The sequence below is a fragment of the Dermochelys coriacea genome, chromosome 8, assembly GCF_009764565.3.
Source record: "Dermochelys coriacea isolate rDerCor1 chromosome 8, rDerCor1.pri.v4, whole genome shotgun sequence".
NCBI classification, from domain to species: domain Eukaryota; kingdom Metazoa; phylum Chordata; order Testudines; family Dermochelyidae; genus Dermochelys; species Dermochelys coriacea.
Genome location: NC_050075.1, coordinates 106457635 through 106476225, shown reverse-complemented (window position 1 = coordinate 106476225; position 18591 = coordinate 106457635). Strand labels below are relative to the sequence as shown.

Sequence of the window (18591 nt, the reverse complement as noted above, 5' to 3'; positions counted from 1 at the left end):
TGTTGCAAACTGGTATAGCACAGGATGTTGCAATACAGTGACGTGAGGTCTTTCTCGATAGAATGCTTCTGTGAACAAGTGGCTCTCTGGGTGTTTTCTGGAGGAGGGGAGGGTGCTTGGCAAACACGAACCAGGAGGCTTTTCCAAGCACAGCAGGGTAGGTAGAAGGTGTGAAAGATGGTGCAAAGCTGGCAGTGAATGAAGGAGATAAAGGGAGTGGTCAGATGAGAAGCCTGGGCAGATGAAGGAAGAAGCTTCTTGCTGCTGCCCCTGAGAGGGAAGGTTCATGCATGACTTGAGATGATGATCGCGGCTCCAGATCTCTTCCCAGCTGTCTCATTTCTTCCATTGTCACAGGCATTTCAGCCCTGTTCATTTGCTTTGGGCCCAATCCCATTCTCTTTTTGCACTCAAATCCCCCTATCACTGAATTCAATGGGAGTTTTGCCTGCATAGCGAATAGGGATCAGTCCTTGTCAGTTTCCTTGCTAGTATCTATCTACCAGCATTGCCAAGGGAGAATAACAAAAAGGAAAAAAAACTCTAGAGTGAAACACTCCTCCTGCCTTAAGGATAACATTTCAGGCGCCTTCTCTGCGGTGAGAGAACATCCTGAATGGGTTAGGTAAGCCTGCTGTGGAATATTTGTGGCTGAATAATACGTGAAGTAAGTAAAAATGAGTGGCTGAAATCCTTGTCCAGCAAAGCCTCACCTCTCTCTGCTATTTGAACCGCATGAGTGAGCCTCTACCCAGAAACAGGCTGTAGCTTAATTCAATGAAGATGTAGAAACAAGAATCAGCAACTCTGATTTGGTAACTGAGTGTGCTGTAAAAACATGACCACTGCATTTCAAATCCCAGAGAAAAACTGCAGCATGCTTTAGGGGTTAGCACCATGCAAGATTTAAGCTAAGTTGCTAACTCTCCCTAAGCATTTATGTGGCAAAAATATATAAAAAAAATTACCTAGAAAAAGTGAAAGGCAGAAATGTAGCATAAAGTAGGCACAAAATGGAGGTTTGGTTTAAACAAACAAAAGGGCAGTTGTGTTTAGAAAAGCTAATATGACTGTTTTTATGACGTTAAGGGGTTGGGGGTAGGAAGCAGATTTTGTTTAGGTTGAAGCCTTCCACTGCTTCATTGGTAACCCACATATTGCCCCCTTTGGCTAGTCTACCAGAGCCTCCAGGTGAAATTGACTAGAAAGAGGAAGGAAACTGAGGAGTCAATTTTGAGTGTCCAAGTTGAGCACAATGCAAAAAAAGAAAAGAAAAAAAAGCAGAATATGAAATCAGATGATTGCCATTATTTGTGTTTTAGTAATCTGAGGTGTTGTTAGCAACTCAGGGAAAGAAATATTGCTTTAAAATAGGATTTTTAATCTGTGCCCCTTATGTCTAGCCCTGTGCATTTCAATAGGGGGTAGTTACATGTCTGTATTTCTGCCTTGACGGATGGAAATGTGCCAGTTAGTGTTTTGGTTGGCATCTCTCTCACACACAAACCAGCTAGGAGCCTGATCCTGTTTATCACTGAGGCCCAACTCCTCCAAGACATTAGGCTCCTGACGTCCATTGATTTCAATGGATGTTAGGAACCTAACTACCGTACCTTTGAGGGTCTGGGCCGCAGTGACCCCAGATCCCATTGAAATCAGTGATAGTTTGAGAATGCTTAACACTTCACACGTGATGCTCAGCACTTCACAGGTTCAGGTCCTAATATACTAAACCAGGGATTTGGACAGTAAAGCCCCAGAGCAAAATGGGGTGGCATCTGAGTGGGGTGCATCTGCATAAAAAAACTCTAAAAAGCCAAACTCCCTCTGCCTTCATATGAGCTGCTTTGATAATCTAACAGCCCCTCTGATGTTCCAACAGTCACAACTGCTAATATTGCTTTGATGGCCTCTGACAAAGAGATCAAGGAATCCTATATTATTATTGCAGAGCCTCGTTTCCACTTTCCTCTCCCCAGCTCCTTCGGTCCAACTTGTCTAGTTTTTATAGGCCATGGTCTTCTCTCTTCCTGCTCAAGGATAACACATAAACCCTCCTGGCAGATGTGTGTTTGAATGATAGAGTATGAATGAATTCCCTTTGGTGCCTACTAAACTCCAAGTTGTGTTAGCGGTTTCTATACACAGAAGGACAAATATTAGCTAATTGTGATGCTCTGGGTTCTGGCGTTAGTCGCTAAGAGAGATTCCACCAACGACCTGTGTGCATCAGATAATATGGATAAAGCTTCTAACAAGACACCAATAAAACACACCCACAGGAGGCTTACTGTACTAGAATGAATCTGGCAGCTGAGGCTTTGCTTGAAGCAAGAATTACCCTTTTTCAAAAACCCAATAATATGCATTTTACAGCTGTTTTACCTACCAAACCAGTGTCTTCCAATCTATGAACCATAGATAATTTCATTCACTCTGCAGTTTGTGGTGGGTGCAGCCATACTCAAGAGACATTCTTATGTCATTTATTGGTTGTCTCATTAATCAGAACAGAGCAGACAAGGTGGTCATTGCTTAGGATGGTTGGTGGCTTAGAGGGTAGAAATCTGAAAGGGGTTTGAAAAAACTCCCATACAAATCTAGGCTGATCCTACTTCGATATCTATATTACACCTCCCCAACCCAATTGACTTCAATGGGATAGCATGGGCATAAATGCAAATGGAATTGGAATTCAGGGTGTGTTCACCCCTCTTACCTGTCTGTACTGGGGTTACTGGCATAAAACTGCTCGACATACAAACATGAAAATAAACTTCAGTTGAACCCCAAATGCTTCCTTTTATTTTTTCCTCTTCCTATTTGTGAGTAATCTCACCTCAAGCAGGGGAGGAAAGATATACAAAGGGTCAATTATTTCAGGACCGTTTAGATACTCTGCAGTGTGTTGACCTGCCATCTTACCCTGTATCCCAGCTCCAGCTTACTTTATAGTGTATTTAAAAAATGCTACAAAACGTTGCTATTCTCCCAGCATTACAGTGGGTGCACTGGGAACACAGTATGGGAGATTCCATTATATTCCAGCAATTCAAAAAAACTGGACTTTAGGAGAACATTTGGAGGGTCTTAAAGATGTAAAAGGGGTTTTCTTGCATTGGTTAACCTGTTTTTTTCAGGATCCCTTCAGCAATTTAGGTCTTGATCCTGCAAACACTTTCACTTTACTTCACTTTAAGCACACGAGTCTTCCTACTGACTTTAACAGGAGTACTCCTGCGAGTAAAGCTAATTATGTATATAAGTGTTTTTAGCATCCGGGCCTTACACAGCAGAATAGAGAACACCTGTTTGCATTAGTCATTTTTGCAACCGTTAGTTGTGACTTCAAAGCAAGGACACAGAATAATAACCTTTTTATTAATTGCAAACGACTTAGTTGGTAAGATGCTTTGTCACACCCTCAAATTTTTCTGGTGGAGTAGAGCCTAAGCGCCAACCGACTGAATGCATGCTCTGTGTTAGTGTTTTGCTGGAATAGGGCTGTAGCTGTGTTGGCGTATGTGGGTTTCTGTAGCATACAAGTTCTGGGCAGTCTGACTCTATGTAATAATAGGCAGGCGGCACTTCTCCGTGCTGGGCAAGTCTGTGCAGAGGTATCGTCGCTGTCAGGGTGTACAGGGCACGTGCGATTTCATTGTGAGTTTCACCATAACTTGGCGGCTTTCGTAAAGCCCCAGCTCACCCTCAGGTCCTTCCATGGGAGCCGGAGCTTTCATTTTTAACAAAGCAAGTTTCTGGCCTTCACGGGCTTGAGGAAGGCTTGCAAACGTGCCCCCGGGGAAGCCTGCGGACAACTTCGCTCCTTTGTTTTTAACTCTCCTGGCGGGTGCCCAGGCCCGTGACCTGGGCAGGGAGGGGCCCAGGGCTTTGGCTGGCGGGGGTGTCGGTCCGGCCCCACGTGCTGGCTGGAGGAGCCGGGCTGCAGCCCCCTAGCTGGGGGGAGAGGAGGGGGTGCGAGGGGGCAGCTGAGCCTGGGCCCGGGGGGGGGTCCCCAGCGGCCGGCCTTCCGCCGCCTGCCGGTTGCTATGGGAACCGCCCCCTCCTTCCCCGCTGCCGCGTGAACTTTCACCCCGCGCGGCGGCGGGTCACATGACCGGGCCCAACATGGCGGCGGCCGCTGGGAGCTGATCGGAGGCGCCGGCTGGGCCGCTCTCCATCCACCTGCATCCCCGGCCGCCCGGGGGGCTCCGCTCCGGGGCCCGGATCCCCGCCCCACCGCGTGCCGGCCGCGGCGCCTGCGGCTATGCAGAGCGGGAGGAGGGGGCCCTGCGGCGGGGGCCGGGAGGAGGTGGGTGCGGGGCCTGCGGGCGGGGAGGCGGGTTTGTTTACCTCGGGGCTGCGGGGGCGGGGAGCGAGCGGGGTGTTTACGTGGGGGGGGGGAGGTCACCCAAAGAGGGCGTCTCGTTGTCCCTGTGGGTCGGGGGGTGTTGGGGTCGGGCTGTCCTCGGCCTTCTCTCTCCTCCGCGGTCACTGAGGAGGGCTGAGGCTGCGGGTCGCCCCGGGATGGGGGCACTGCCCAGCTTCCTCCCCAGCCGGGCGCTGACACTGCTCTGCTCTTGTTCCCTTTGCAGACCTTCCTGAGAGTGAGAGCGAACAGGCAGACCAGGCTGAATGGTGAGTGCAGCGGGGGCGGTGCACCCGTGTTTTTCGCTGGCACAGTCAGGAAGTTTCAGCCTTTCCTTTTTTTCTCTCTCTCTCTCTCCCTCGGTGTCACTTTGAAGCATTATTTGGTTCCTTTCACCTTGCTGTTTAAAAACCATGTTTTTATCATCTTCTTCAGACAAACTATGCCAGTTTTACAGGCCTGTTACTTTCCTCCCGCTCCTTTCCCTAAAAAACAGAGCATAGAGAATAATTTCTGATTCCTTTAACCCCGTTATCAAACTTACAATGAAAAAATGCAGGTATGAACAGTAATCTAACTTCAGAAATCTGAACATTGAGTTGGTTTTGTATGTTTTTACATATTTGCTTTGTAAATAATTGAAAGTAGCATTTAACACCGCGGTATATCGCTTAGGCTGCACTCCTACAAGTTCTTCTGTAGTCTGCATGCATGGAACATCTTCCAGGTTTAGGATCTTAGCTATGACATGTCACTTACGTCCCAGCCCTGCATTATGATTATGACTGTATGGACCACGTTTCAGGGTCAAGGCCTTAACAATAAATGTTTATACTAGCAATTTTCAGTGTACTTGAGTCTATGGTGTCTGTCTAGATCCTCTGATTTCCTCCCCTCAGCCCCCTAGAGATGTTGATCCACCTGTTTCATTGTACTCCTGAGTGTGTTTTGGAAAATAATAAATATTTTTATTTTGTGAAAAACATTTTACATTTAAAAATCAAATATTGCAATCATTTATTTTCTTTAAATGACAGAAATTTCCATCTCAGTGCACGAAAATAAGTCAGTAAAACATTCTTTGTTCTGTTTAATTCAACTAAAGCCAATTCAGTACAACCTCACGGTGAAACCTTGAACTCACTAAGGTCAGAAAATTCAAAAGTTACTATTCACATAGCAATAGTAATATTTGAATGTGTAATTTTATATTGATGTTTACTATTAAACTTGCTTAAATATAGATGATGTAGCCAATTTACAGTTCCTGGGAGTTTTTTAACTTGGAATTTCTTGACTTTTGACGGTTCAAAAATACACCCACAAAGCTGCATTGATGTAGTTTTTACATTGAATTACCTTGTGCTGCTTCTAAGCAAATAGAGGATTTAAACAAAATAACAGAAGATCCTAACTGAAGCTCTATTTTGGTACTAGTATATACGTATAATCTGTAGTATTGGACCTTAGCATTGCGCTAAAGAAATGAAAAGCATGTTAAGCAAAATCTTTAAACTTTATTTCTAAACCCAGAGTCGTTTTTTTGTTTTAAGAGTCCTGTGCACTTGCTCTCATTGTCAGCTGAATCCAGGGCAAGCATGAACATTTTAAAATTTTTTCAATACAAAAAATAAATCCGATAAGTGTTCAGTGATGGAAAATGCCTCTTTCCCATGCATGGGAATCTCAGATGGAATTCCATCAACCGTTCTTGCCACACAAATCACCTTTGGACTGAGAATAAGCATTGGAAATTTTTGCTAAGATATATTTTAGCACCCCTAAATTTTGCATCTTATAAGTCCTCACAATTTTTGAGCCAAGCTGTGTGGTTATGATGACATTATGTCTGGCACAAGACTACTGACGAAACGAGAATTATGCTGTTGTCTTCAGTAGAGCCAGGGTTTTGCCCCAAGTAGGGCTGCAGTATAGTCTAAGTATGGGATAAGGAGCCTGGAGCTCTTAAATTCTAGTGCGCTCTGCTACTGGCTGGTTTATATGAACTTGGGCTGATCATTTAAAACAGGGTGGTTAGACTTGTAGATTATTTTTGTCACTTTTTTTCTCTGAATCTCCTTTATTACTGCTCTATTCTTTTTGGGGCATTGTGACAAGAATTGAACACAGTATTCCACGTGAGGGTGTCTCGTTGATTTATATAATGGTATTATAATTTTGGTACATCCTAGTCATTCTTTATACATCCTAATATTGTTTGCTTTAACCATTGCTGGGGATTGAGCAAAGGTTTACAGTGTCGCCCAGGTCCTTTTCCCAAGTAGTTGGTTAGCTTAGAACCCAGCTGTGTACATGAGTAATTCAGTTTATTCCTTCCACTGTGCATTACCTTGCATTTGTCAACACTGAATGTCACCTGCTATCATATTTCCCTCTAGAGTTGCTCAGTCTTCTCTTGTATTAACAAATGTTTTTGTGATATTTTACCACCTTACAATTCATTCCCTTTTCCAGATAATTGATAAATACATATCTAAACACTAGTCCTTAGAGAGAACTTTTAAACATGTTGAATGTTTACCATTTATTAATCTTTGTTTTCCATCTCTTGGCCAATTTATAATCCATAAGAGAACTTGACTTCTCACCATACGACAATTTAGCATCCAAACTCCAAGTTAGTTTCCTTATTAGCTTCTTATGTGGGACTTGGTCAGAAGCTTTTTGAAAATCCCGATATATTGTCGTCTGGTTTTCCTTTCTCCATCATTTTGCTGACACTTCAAAGAATTCTAATAGATTAGAGAGTTCGATGTTTCCTGTGCAGAAACTGTACTAATGTCTCCCTATTGTACTGTATTCATCTAGATGTTTTAAAATTATTTTTAATTGTTATTGCAACCAGTTTGTACCTTGGTGCTGAGGTAAGGCTCACTTATCCCTCTCTGTAAGAGAAAGTCGCTATAGATGATCCTGGAATTAGATCAAAGATCCAGCATAGTAGCTGATTTTAATGAGCGTTTATTTCTGTTAACGGCTCAGACATCTTATTCCTACATCCCTTCAGAAGTCTTAGATACATATCCGGTTCTGGTGACTTATTGCTCTATAATCAGTCTGTTATCAACATCAGCTGTCAAAGAAGAGTAACAGGAGAGAAATATGGCTTCTAGGGGTAAATCTAGACTGCAGCTATAGACCTGGTAGCAACATAGTTGATCCCTGATGAAATTATGATAGGGTTTACAGTTAGTCGAATGGGGCCTAACCTAAAACTCCTGATAGTCCAGAAGTTTAGTTCTATAGGTCAAACCCTTTGAATTGCAAGCAGAATGAAAGCTGATGCAGGTTCTGTAACCCAAGTTTAATATGCTTCATGTGGGAGACACCAAGTGGAAATCTACATTCTGAAATCTACAAATCATACAAACTGAAGTTTCCGATTGATTTTTGTGCACCAGTCCAGCATCTTCCACCTGTGCTAAACTCACATTATGTTGTTCGGGAGGGTCTCGTGCACACTTCTTGTAGATGGGATTGTGTGTCCTTCAGAATGTATACAATATTCCAGACAGTTTCAATTCTGACCATCTGGAGAACTCTCCATTCTCTTGCTCTCTCCTGTTCCTAAGATGGCTTTACCACTACCACTGCTGTCCATGTTCTCCTGGATCAAGCATTCTTCCCGATGGCTGCTCTGGGCCCCAGAAGGTTTTTTGTGAATCTCACCAAAATGTTTCCAGCCCCGTTGCCAGCTAATATACCAAAATATTTTAAATGTTTTTGTTTTTTTTACTGCTATTGAACATGAAGGTAGGACAAGAAATAATGGGTTTAATCTGCAATAAAGAAGATTAAGATTAGATATTAGGGACACTTTCCTAATTATAAGGATAGATATAGGCTTCCAAAGGAGGTTATGGAATCCCTATTATTTGAGGTGTTTAAGGATGGACAAACACCTGTCAAGACTGGTCTAGGTTTACTTGGTCTTGCCTCTGTTCAGGGTGCTGGGCTAGATGACCTCTTGTGGTCCTTTCCAGCCCTGTTCTAGGATCTTTGCAAAAACCTCAGTAGAGCTGTAAAAGGTGGATAGGCTCATATTTGTGTCTCATTTATAGCTCCCTCTCCCAGATAAGTCTGAGAGTCTGGCTGAATCCTATGCTGACACTGACCCAAAACCTGTTACTGACTCTGTGCTGATGGGTGCCTGTTGAAGCCAGTTGGGCTTTGTGTGCATGGTCTTCTGCGCCTGCATGGAGGGCCACTGAACAGTGTTGCGGGACTGAAGCTGCTGTTAGCAGTTCTTGCTTCCATAGTCAGGGCAAAAAATGACAGCTCAGTGAAATTAAGGGAGAGAATATAGGATTTCTTTTAAAATGACAATATCTGTACTTAGTTTTTTTGGGCTGTAGTAGCAGCAGCTACTTAGGACACACTAATTAAGTCTGCATTCAGTGAACCACCAGACCACCCACCATTGATTTTTTTTTTTTTTTTGGCACTTTGTACTTTAGTGTTTTACTTGCATCACTTTGGCTTCTCAGATAGGCTAGAGCTTCCCCTGGTTGTTGATAAATTCTGTACTTAATTGCTTGACTGCACTTCGATTCGTTATGGAACATATACAAGAAACCAAATAACTAGTATCCTCCGGTTTATTGCTACAAGTCAGTAATCGTATAGTACAGGAAGAAAGGTTCAATACAATATCAGCTTCTGAGAAGCTATCTCATGCAACATAGTTAAATTCACTTTATACATGTGTGCTCCCAAAGTTACACATTTCAGCTGGTAGTATTTATAGGATAGTTTTACAAGTTAAAAAACTCTTTACACATCGCTAAAATCCAACCCACCAGTTCATCTCTGTTCCTTAACTTGTTGTTCTGTACCTTCCTTATCTTTATTTTGGATACTAGCATTCCAGGTGCTGGTCTGTGAAAGCCCCTCCCCAGCTTGTATCGGCGCAGAAGGTTAATGTATTTTGCCTTTGACAACTTTTCTAATGCCAAAGCTGACATCAGCTTTGTAAAGTGTTATGGGATACTTAGCAGAAGTGAACAGGATATAGAAAGACACAGACCAGTTCAGGCTATGTACCTGGTAGAAATACATATACAATATAATGTTCTATTGATATTGTGTGTAATGCTTATTGTGTGTGGTATGATAGTATATATTGATGATGTGATGTATTATACACACACGTACGTGTGCGCGCACACACATACACACACGGACTTGGTTACAGGATGTTCTCTGATACTGAGTATCTTACAAAGGTAGCAGTGAAAATTAAAACCAGGTCATTCGCTTCACCCTCCAGCTGAGATGCTTTGTGGGAGACGTGATCAGAAGTGACTAGGAATGTTTAGGCCAGGAAAGGAGCAGCCAGTGATCTGGGAGACCCTGTTACAGAAAGATGGCAATTCACCTGCCCAGCCTCCCTCACTATCATTGATCGCCAAGGTGAAAGCAGTTTTGAAAGAGGTGCTGGAGGGCATGCTGTAGTAGCTTGATGTGAGTGGGGGTCTGGTGTACGCGTGGGAGGGGCATGAACTGAGCAATAATAGCAACAGCAGTTTGGAATCCAGCACTCTGCTGGGGGCCTTTATCTGTGCCCAGAGCGGATACTAGTAAGCAGTGGTCTTTGGTTCCCCTTTCCACACTGGCAGCAGCATCTCAGCTTGTCCAGTCCAGAGCGACCAGTAGCAGAAGAGAAAAGCAACTTCACCTGCTTGTGTTGCCTCTGCGGGCTGATCCAAAGGCCTGACCTCGCCCCCTCTCTAGCAGGGGCTGAAGTTTCAGTTCCTTCGCTATTTCACTTGCTTGCCCATGTGCTGTGGCCTGCTAACCCCCAAACTGCTGAAGCTCCATCGCTTCTGGGACCTACATGGCAGGAATTGTCTTCTTGGGACAGGCTCCCAGCCCAGCAGCTGGGCAATCCTAGTCCACCTGAGAACAAATGGCAGATATGCCATTGTCTCTGCTCCTGGATGTGTCCGGTGGCCCCCTGGCGAGAACGGCAATACTGAGGTGCCGCTTACGCCCGCCGTGAAAGGGCAAACCGAGCGCCACATGGGCGAGAGCACGTGCAGCGGCAGCATGAGTGGCATAGTCTGGGGTAACGCTGATCAAGCACATCAGTTAAAATTGAGGCCACGATGGTGCTGACAAGCCCTCTGACGGCCTAATAATTATTAATACTAATAAAAATTTGTGAACTCCTCACTTCTTGGCAGAAGTCTTGAATAATAACCGGAGAGGCTTTGTTCAATGACAGATTGAAATGAGGCCACTTCTTGTCTAGAACACACCTTCTCAATAGCACTCAGGCGCTCTCGAGTTAAATCCTCCATTCTCCTCTTGCATACTGCAGGATTTTGGTACTTTTATCCTACTGGCTTAGGGACAGGAAAAAACCCTGGCCCCCCTCTTTGCTCTTGCGACAGGAGCACAGGGGAGAGGGATTAGTGAGCTAATTAGAAATGATTGCATCTATCAGCACTAATTAACAATACCGTGGTCTCACTTGCGTGTTCTTTTGAGCTGTTCCCCTTCGGGACAGCTCCACAATCACCCCCTGCCTTTGGGGCCGCTCTGTCCCTTCTGCGCTGATTGGAAGTGATAGCTGAGCTCTGTGGCGTGTATAGGAAATGCCTGGTATGTGCTTTCTAGGATGCAGCATTCTCTTTTGCTCTCAGCCCTCACCGGGGCACCATTCGCTTCCAAAAGCACCACGCCGCTGCTAATGGCCACAGAACGGAAATGGCAGAGGAATTTGGTTTCAACACCTCTTTCCTCCAGTGGCTGTTTCACTCATGGCACTATAATGTAAAGGGAAAGAGCGTGTGTCTCTGCTAGGGAGTGAGGCAGACTGGGGTGGGTGCAGTCTGTTGGGAGCTGGGAGAGACCTAGGTTCAGTTCCCAGTCTTGTTACTGACTCCACCTGCCCCAAGTCACACTCGCATGACTCCTTGACAAGGCTGGGTTAATTTAACAGCCCAGACACGCAAACTGCCTGCCTGCCTGTTAGGTGTATTGTTAGTGCCCCGGTTGGATAATGGTGGCAATGAAAAACAGTGATATTTAATAACTTGCCCAGCAAACAGATTTGTTTCCCTCAAGTGATTGGGCCAGGGGAAACTTGCAAGGCTGCTTTTAACTCTTCCCTGCTTCCATTTCCCTACTGTTTTTTAAAAAGTGAAGGTGGATGGGACAGAGGAATGACACCAGTATGTACACAGTGCTTTGTGATCTGGGGATCTCATTTGGAGTGAATTTCTTTATATAAGACTGCTGATTATCTTTTCCCTTAACTAATCTGCATGTAGTTACATCTTCTGACTATGCTAAGTTCATGCTATTTCTTTCCATCCCTGTTAACTGTTTTGCCTCTGCAGAGCTATGGGAGAGGGAGCTGGATTCTAATCTGCATGGAATATCATCCCAAAAAACCTAACCAGGATTGCAAAAATCTCTCTTACGGGTGATGAAGTGTGAGCTAGAGCGTGGCCCGCTTGACTTTCAGACCCCAGGTGGAGTTTGCAAAGCAGGCAGTTAGAAAAAACACTGATTTATTTAGGGATGGAGCAGAGTTGATCTGGACTTATTGAGATCATAAATAAGGCCCTGTGGTGCCTTATTAGAGTCACTTCTCCAGGCAAAGCTGACTTTAAAATACTAGTTTATCTTGGGAGGAAGGAGGTGATAACCATTGAGTGAAACATTTGGTTTAGGGCAGACAAAACAGACGCTGAAACTCGAAGAATGCTCTCTTCCCCCCCGAGCCCCCCCTGAAATGTTGAAGCCTCTGAAGCTTATATTGGGAGGCAGGCATGTTGTTAGCCTGTCAATACCCCTTAGCCAACATGAGATACACCCCACTGTAGCAGATGGAAAGGATTCTGGAGCAGGCAGGGGTGGATGGATTTTAGATGTTTGCTGAAACCAGTGTGTATTAGGTTAGGGAACATCCTTGTTGTAAACAGGATCAGGTCCCTGGAGGCCTTCCATTTTTGTTTCCAGGCTGCTATATGGTACTCTAGGAGCAGCAGCTGCCTTGGCACAATCTTCTCTAGCAATGCCAGGAGCAAGGAGAGTATCTTTGGGAAGTTTTTTTCCCAGGCAATAGGTTTGAGGGACACTGATTCTGTCCTAATGCGAGGAGTGCAGTAAGTATTTCTGGCCCAGAGCTCTGTAAGTGGGGCACCCTGATATAGCGGTAAGTTTGTCCAGGCAAACGAAGAAAGCCCTACTAGAAAGATCAGGAATCAGCCACACCGGGGAAGTAAATCTTAGTTTAGCTCATTCTGTGAGATGGATGCGCTGGACGGGTGACAATTCTAGGTTTGTTGTCTCCCTGCTTTGTTGTCCATCACCTGGCTAGATCTGCAGCACCTTCCCCTTCTCACTTTGATTGTAGTAAACCATTGATATCGCTATCCATCCAGACACTGGCGTGAACATCACCGCTTTTGGAGCACGTGGTAGTGCTTACAATGTCAATACCAATCTCTGAATAACACAAGTTTTCAGTGGTGTCATCTCTCATTACCACTTGGGCTTTCCTTAGGCTCTTACTTGTCTCGTGTTCAGAATTTTGACCTTCCTTGTTAATTAAACAGAGACTTTTCTCCAGCCAGTGATTGAGTTATCTAGTAATACCTGCCTAAAGCCATCATAATAAAGGACAGAAGTTCTTTTTAATGCAAATGATTTGGTTCCAGATGTTTTGATCACGTTTAACGATGGCTCAGATTAACCAGAGATTGGATTAAGTAACAGGCTCTCTCGGGTGCTTTTCCTAATCAGTACGACTCTGTGTCTTTCCCCGAGATTGCTCTCTTGTGCGCAGAGTGTAGCTCCCAATTTTTCTACATGGCTTGGATGTACTTTCAATAAAAATAACACAAATGCAAATCGGATTAAGAATCAGGGAGACTAAAAGCCCTATCCTGGAATGCAGAATTTCTTTCTTTGATCCAAAACCAACCTGCCTGCCCTGCACATGTTGTTCCTACCTGTATCTGACTTTCTAGGAAAGGAATATTCAGGCATGTATGGGAGCTTGAGATGTTGAAAGTGACTGTTGTGTAACTTAAGCAGGACATCTCCGGCAACTAAACCTCAAGCCTTGTAGGGTTCTGAGCAAGTACTTGCATGAAGAGGAAATATCTAATAGCAGAGGGCTCTTTGATCTATCAGAAAAAAGGCAGAACGAGGTCCAACCACCAGATAGTCCAGGCTAGAAAACAAGGTGTGAATTTATAACTGTTGGGCAAAAAGCACAGTCCACACCCAGTTATTAAATTTATCCGTTTTAAAGCTTTATTAAAGGAATTTTGGGGATACTATCACCACCTCAGTCAAGCATAAGTAGAACAGAGCAGGACAGGGCAGTGATCAGTTACCCCACCTTGGGACACTCGTAGAACGTTGCTATCATCGGAGGCATGCTGGTCCAATCATGTGGAGGTCCTGTGTTGCTCCATCTGTCCTCAACAGTCCACATTCTTTTATACCCTTTTATGCTTACTTACTATCATGCATACGCCATCCTCATGTTACCTAACTTATCACCCTTACCCATATCTGATATATTCCGTGCTGTATACATGCTGCATTGTCACACCGCACCCCTTCTCCTGAATGGGTTACGTTTTCTTGGCATGTCTTGATCACACATTTCTTCACTCATATTGTTATCTATGTGGCTTACTACTTCGGCCTAGGTATTCCCCTGTTGTTTTTTTCTCCGTTTTATCTGTCTTTGCAGCATTGTCCATTTTACCCATCACCCTCACTCCCTTGTTTTTTCCATACTGTTATCTATACATAGCAGGCTACTCACAAGACTTCTGTATACCTGGTTTCTGATGTGACCCTCCAGTGCTTTAGTTCTCTAACATAAGTCAGGGTGATTGCCACTGAAAGAACTAGGGGCATGGTAGAATCTCCATCACATAGTCGTTACCTCAGACGTCTGGATGTCTCTCTAAAAAACATGCTCCAACTGAGCTCCTGGATATGGGCGTGATGCAGGAAGTGTGGGGGGAAATTCTCTGGTCTGTGCTATTCAGGAAGTCGGGCTGAGTGATCATAATTGTCCCTTCTGGTTGTCCTAAAGTCAGTGAATCAGTGTTCCTGTGTCCATGCAGCCTCTGCTAAGGAGTTGATTGCTGGGGGAGAAGGCAGGTGAGAGAGGCTCGCTCTAACGATTATAAAGGTGATGTGTTTTTCTTCTCTCCCCGGTTTCTCCATGCAGCTCGGATTGGGAAAATGAAACGGAGGAAGCAAGACGAAGGGCAGGTATGTCCCCTCTGCAGCCGGCCTCTGTCAGGACCCGAGGAGGAGATGAGTAGACATGTGGAACAATGCCTTGCAAAGGTAGAGGCGCAGCAGGACCTTCTGCTGCCATTCCCTTCTCCCTCCTCTCTCTGCAGTTGCCCTTCCCACCCAGGGCAGAAACCAACCCTGCTGGGCTAAGGAGCAGGGCACAGGGTGCGCTCTCTGGGAGCTGCAGTCGCCTCATGCCTGGAAGACTGCTCCAGATAGGTTCCTGTCTGCTTCATGCTAGCAGCTTTGTTTTCTCATGTCCCGCAAGCTGTGTTAATGAACTCCAGCTTAATAGACCAAACTCTGCAGGTATTTGGCCGTCTGAAGCCTTGTGTAATGTGTTAAGATTCCTGCCTAACACAGGAAGAGTTCTTCTTTTTTGTTCTCTGCCTTAACAGCCATTTTGATGTTGCCCTTTTAAAATAGATTTGTTAAAAATGCCACTTGAGCATTGCACACCAGGAGTTAGGGTCTCTAACCACCTTCCCATGGGACTGTAAGCCCTGTCTCTTCATTAGCCTTCCCAAAGACTGAGGAGGAGAGAGGAGTAAACTCCATAGACGTGCTGCAACGGGGAGAGCGGGCGCTTTGGGCTTTCTATAGTTTCCTGTTTCTGCCAGTCATGGGCGCTTTACAAACACCCCCACAAGAACGTCCCAAGTGAAGCGTGTTTTGAAAGAACTGTTTTCTGACCAGCCTTCCTGAGCCAGGTGTCCTGAGAAATCCTTCCGCTTCTGGCCCTGCTGAGGGATCTACCCTGTGCTCCTGGACTAAGGGAGGGTGCTGGTTTCAGTTCAGGGGCAGCAGCTCACGAGCTGTGATGGTGCCAGACAGGTTGCATTTGGACACGTGCCAGGATTGTCCTGGGAACTAGAGCTTAAGTGTCCCTATGTAAAATGGGAACCCTGCTGCTCATTTTCCTGATCCTAAGAAGTCCTGAGCACTCTCCGCTCCCATCGCTTCTTGGGATCAGGCTTGTTGTGGGGAAGCAGATGCTGCTACCCACTCCTGATCTAGCTCCCAGTAGGAGAGGTCCTGACCCCCAAAGGAATTTAGGGTGTCTTATTCTCTGCACCCTCTGCCCGGCACAGAGAGAAGGCTCGTGCATGACTGAGGATGACTCCGTGGACATCGAGAACGAGAATGGCAATCGCTTCGAGGAATACGAGTGGTGCGGGCAAAAGAGGATACGTGCCACCACCCTCCTGGAGGGGGGATTCCGAGGTAGGGCTGGCGTTTCGGGGGCCCCTGATTTGAGGCACATCTGAGATGCATAGCAGACAGTTCTGCTGTGCTTTAAAAAAGAGTATTGAATCAGTCACTTCTCTTTAGAGGGAGGGGTTCAAGCTGCGTAAACATCCACAGTGTTATCTTTCCAGATGGGTGGGAACTTCAAGTTTTGCCAACACTACACAGGATTGATCCCAGATCTTACCACACCTGGGAAAATAAAGATAACATTTTGTACTGATCTTAAATACGGAAGGATTGCTTTAGTTCGTATTCAGGAAATATAGCCGCATGGGGGAGAGATTGGGAGCAGGTAGAGGGGGAGATCATTTGGGAAGGAATCAATTCCTTGTTTGCACGCATTAAAAAATACATGGATATATTTGAAGGGTGGGGGAGAGAAAGAAATGAAATTGTAAAAATTCCCAGCCTGGAGTGACGAAAGCTGGTTTATCAGCCACTGGTGATGTATTGAAGGTGACAGGGAAGTCGCTTTAGCACCTGCATAAAATATTAAAGGGCCGGTTATGCATTTATCACTCCATCCCTTTTAAGATTGATAAATGAGAATCCAGCAACCTGCTGTGTACCTCCAGCGCAGCAGGCCCTCAGGGCTCCCAGACAAACACATTTTATTTTCCCTCCTTCTGTTCCTTCCCCAGTGACAGGGAAACCAGTTACAGAGGAGAGAGAGAGTTATAGCAAAATTTGACCTCGTGTGAGCTTTACTGGTGAATGTAATTGTAGCTGGGAACCTGGCCTCTTTCTTCCACTCAGCCTTTTGGCCTCCAACAGCAGGATTTACTAAACTCTTCTCTGGCGTGAACTGCCGGCGCTAAGGAGAGAGTCTCACGCACATAGCCCTAATGAGAGCAGAACTGCCGGCTCTGCCCATCCGATGAAGAGGAGGGGATGCTAGCTCTTCATGCATCAGCTTGGATTTTAATTTAAAATGTCTCAAGGGGAGAGACTCCCAAGGGAATGAGTCAGACTTGCATGCCCAAGCTGTTAAGTGATGCCTTGGCACTCCTGTGCTACTCTTGCCTTCCTCTGGAATTCAGCTGTAACTCGGGAATAGAGGAGCAGATGCTCCGGAACACAGAGGTTAAGTAGCAGCATGGGGCAGCTTCTCAGTGTTTCTAGCGAAGGCAATGCTGCACACTCCTGACTCCTGGAAATAATTGTTGCAAACCCACAGCTTCATTTGCTTACTCACAGGCCTACACGTGGCGCATTAGAAATGCGGTGCAGACGGTTAGATTTTGTTCATTAATATAACTATTGGCATCGGTAGTACGGGGCACGGGATGCTGGTCTGTTCCTGTGGTCTAATCAGTGCTACAGTATTGATTATCCTCTTCAAATGAACCAGTCTGCCCTATTTCCTGCCCCTTTGTGCTTGTGTGATCTCTCCTCTTCAGCCGCTCTGGTGCCTATGGGCTCTTCTGGGGAGCAGGGTAGAATCCGTCGCTTGGCCCCTGACGCTATCGCTGGGTCACCTCACTCAGATAATATTCACAGTCCTTCTAGCTAATTAACTGGAGTGTCGTATTAACCTTTCAGTCCCAGCCCAGTCGCGGGGACGGTATTTCAAATGGAGCTGCAGGTTGCGAGAGAGCGCTACAGCCCATATGATTAAACTTCATGAACGTGCAGGGTCCTTGCTCATTGTTGTCTTTTTAAATGGGTCAGCTGCCAAGGATTCTTGAGACAGCAATAGCTCCATTGTATGACTTGGTTAGAGGTTAGCCAACCCATAGCGGCAACAAGGGCCTTGCTCTTACCCCTGTAGAGGGCTGCTCCTAGCATGCATGGGCACTTCCAAACACAGATATAATGATCACGACCCATGTTGCAGTTCATCCTCCGAGTGAATGCAGGGTTTCTTTTTGCTCTCTGGAGAACCTCGCCACCTGTCTTGGGGGGGAATGCTGGATGGTAAAAGCGCACGGAAGGTGGCTGGGGGATTGTCACTAGATGATGTGGGGGGAATCAAGCTGGGAATACTTCATAGGATCACAGTAGTCACCATTGGACCCATTGATTGTGGACTCCATTTCCCTGATAGTCCAGCCAGCTATCAGACTGATCTAGTTCTTACCAAAAGGACAGGCTGAGTATAAGAGGCTTTCCAATCTGATGTCTCCTCTCTCTGCCCTTTGAGAAGGAGAAACCTCTGATCTTCCATGGCTGAAAGAATTCCCCAGTCAAAGAGGGGCGGGGATCCCTACAACGCAGCATACTCCCTCTCTCATCGGACTCAGCAGTGCCCACCTAGGGTTGGTCTGTCTTTGTGCATGTCTCATGAAAAGTACTCAGCACTCTCTATGTGTACTAGTCAGGGCAAGCCAAGCACCAGTGGGTCATTCCCCTAGGGAGATGTGTTCTCCATTCAGCAGGGGAATGTTTTACCACCAGTTCTCTGCCTAGAATCCCTAGAGCTCTGCCTAGACTTCCCCAGAACATGCCTGTCAACTGGTTATCCCTGTTCTAGGCAATGGGAACTCCTGGCTTTGACCAGTCCCTGAATGTGGATGGGGGTGGGGTGTTTTTCTTAGCCTGAAACAAGTTACAAGTGATGTAAGCCTTTCCCTCCTGTCTGGGCTCCAAGCTCCCCTTGCATGCCTGTCCTCTGACTGCCAGTGTGCTGAGGCTTTCTTTGATAGACCTGCTCTGTGTGGTTTCAGGGG

General features: G+C 45.6%; 1 protein-coding gene across 7 annotated transcripts in view; it reads left to right on the top strand.

Moving 5' to 3' along the window:
* Positions 1-18591, top strand: part of RNF220 (ring finger protein 220) — a 337705-nt gene that overhangs the window by 257993 nt on the left and 61121 nt on the right. For 4 of the 7 annotated variants that reach the window (XM_038412892.2, XM_038412891.2, XM_043520123.1 and 1 more), the window contains 3 exons: positions 4596-4638; positions 14601-14644; positions 15763-15895. In XM_038412892.2, coding sequence (XP_038268820.1) covers positions 4596-4638; positions 14601-14644; positions 15763-15895 — 220 coding nt within the window. Of the gene's footprint in view, positions 1-4106; positions 4313-4595; positions 4639-14600; positions 14723-15762; positions 15896-18591 lie in introns of those variants that run through there. The other 3 variants (XM_038412890.2, XM_038412886.2, XM_038412893.2) reach the window with 2 other exon arrangements.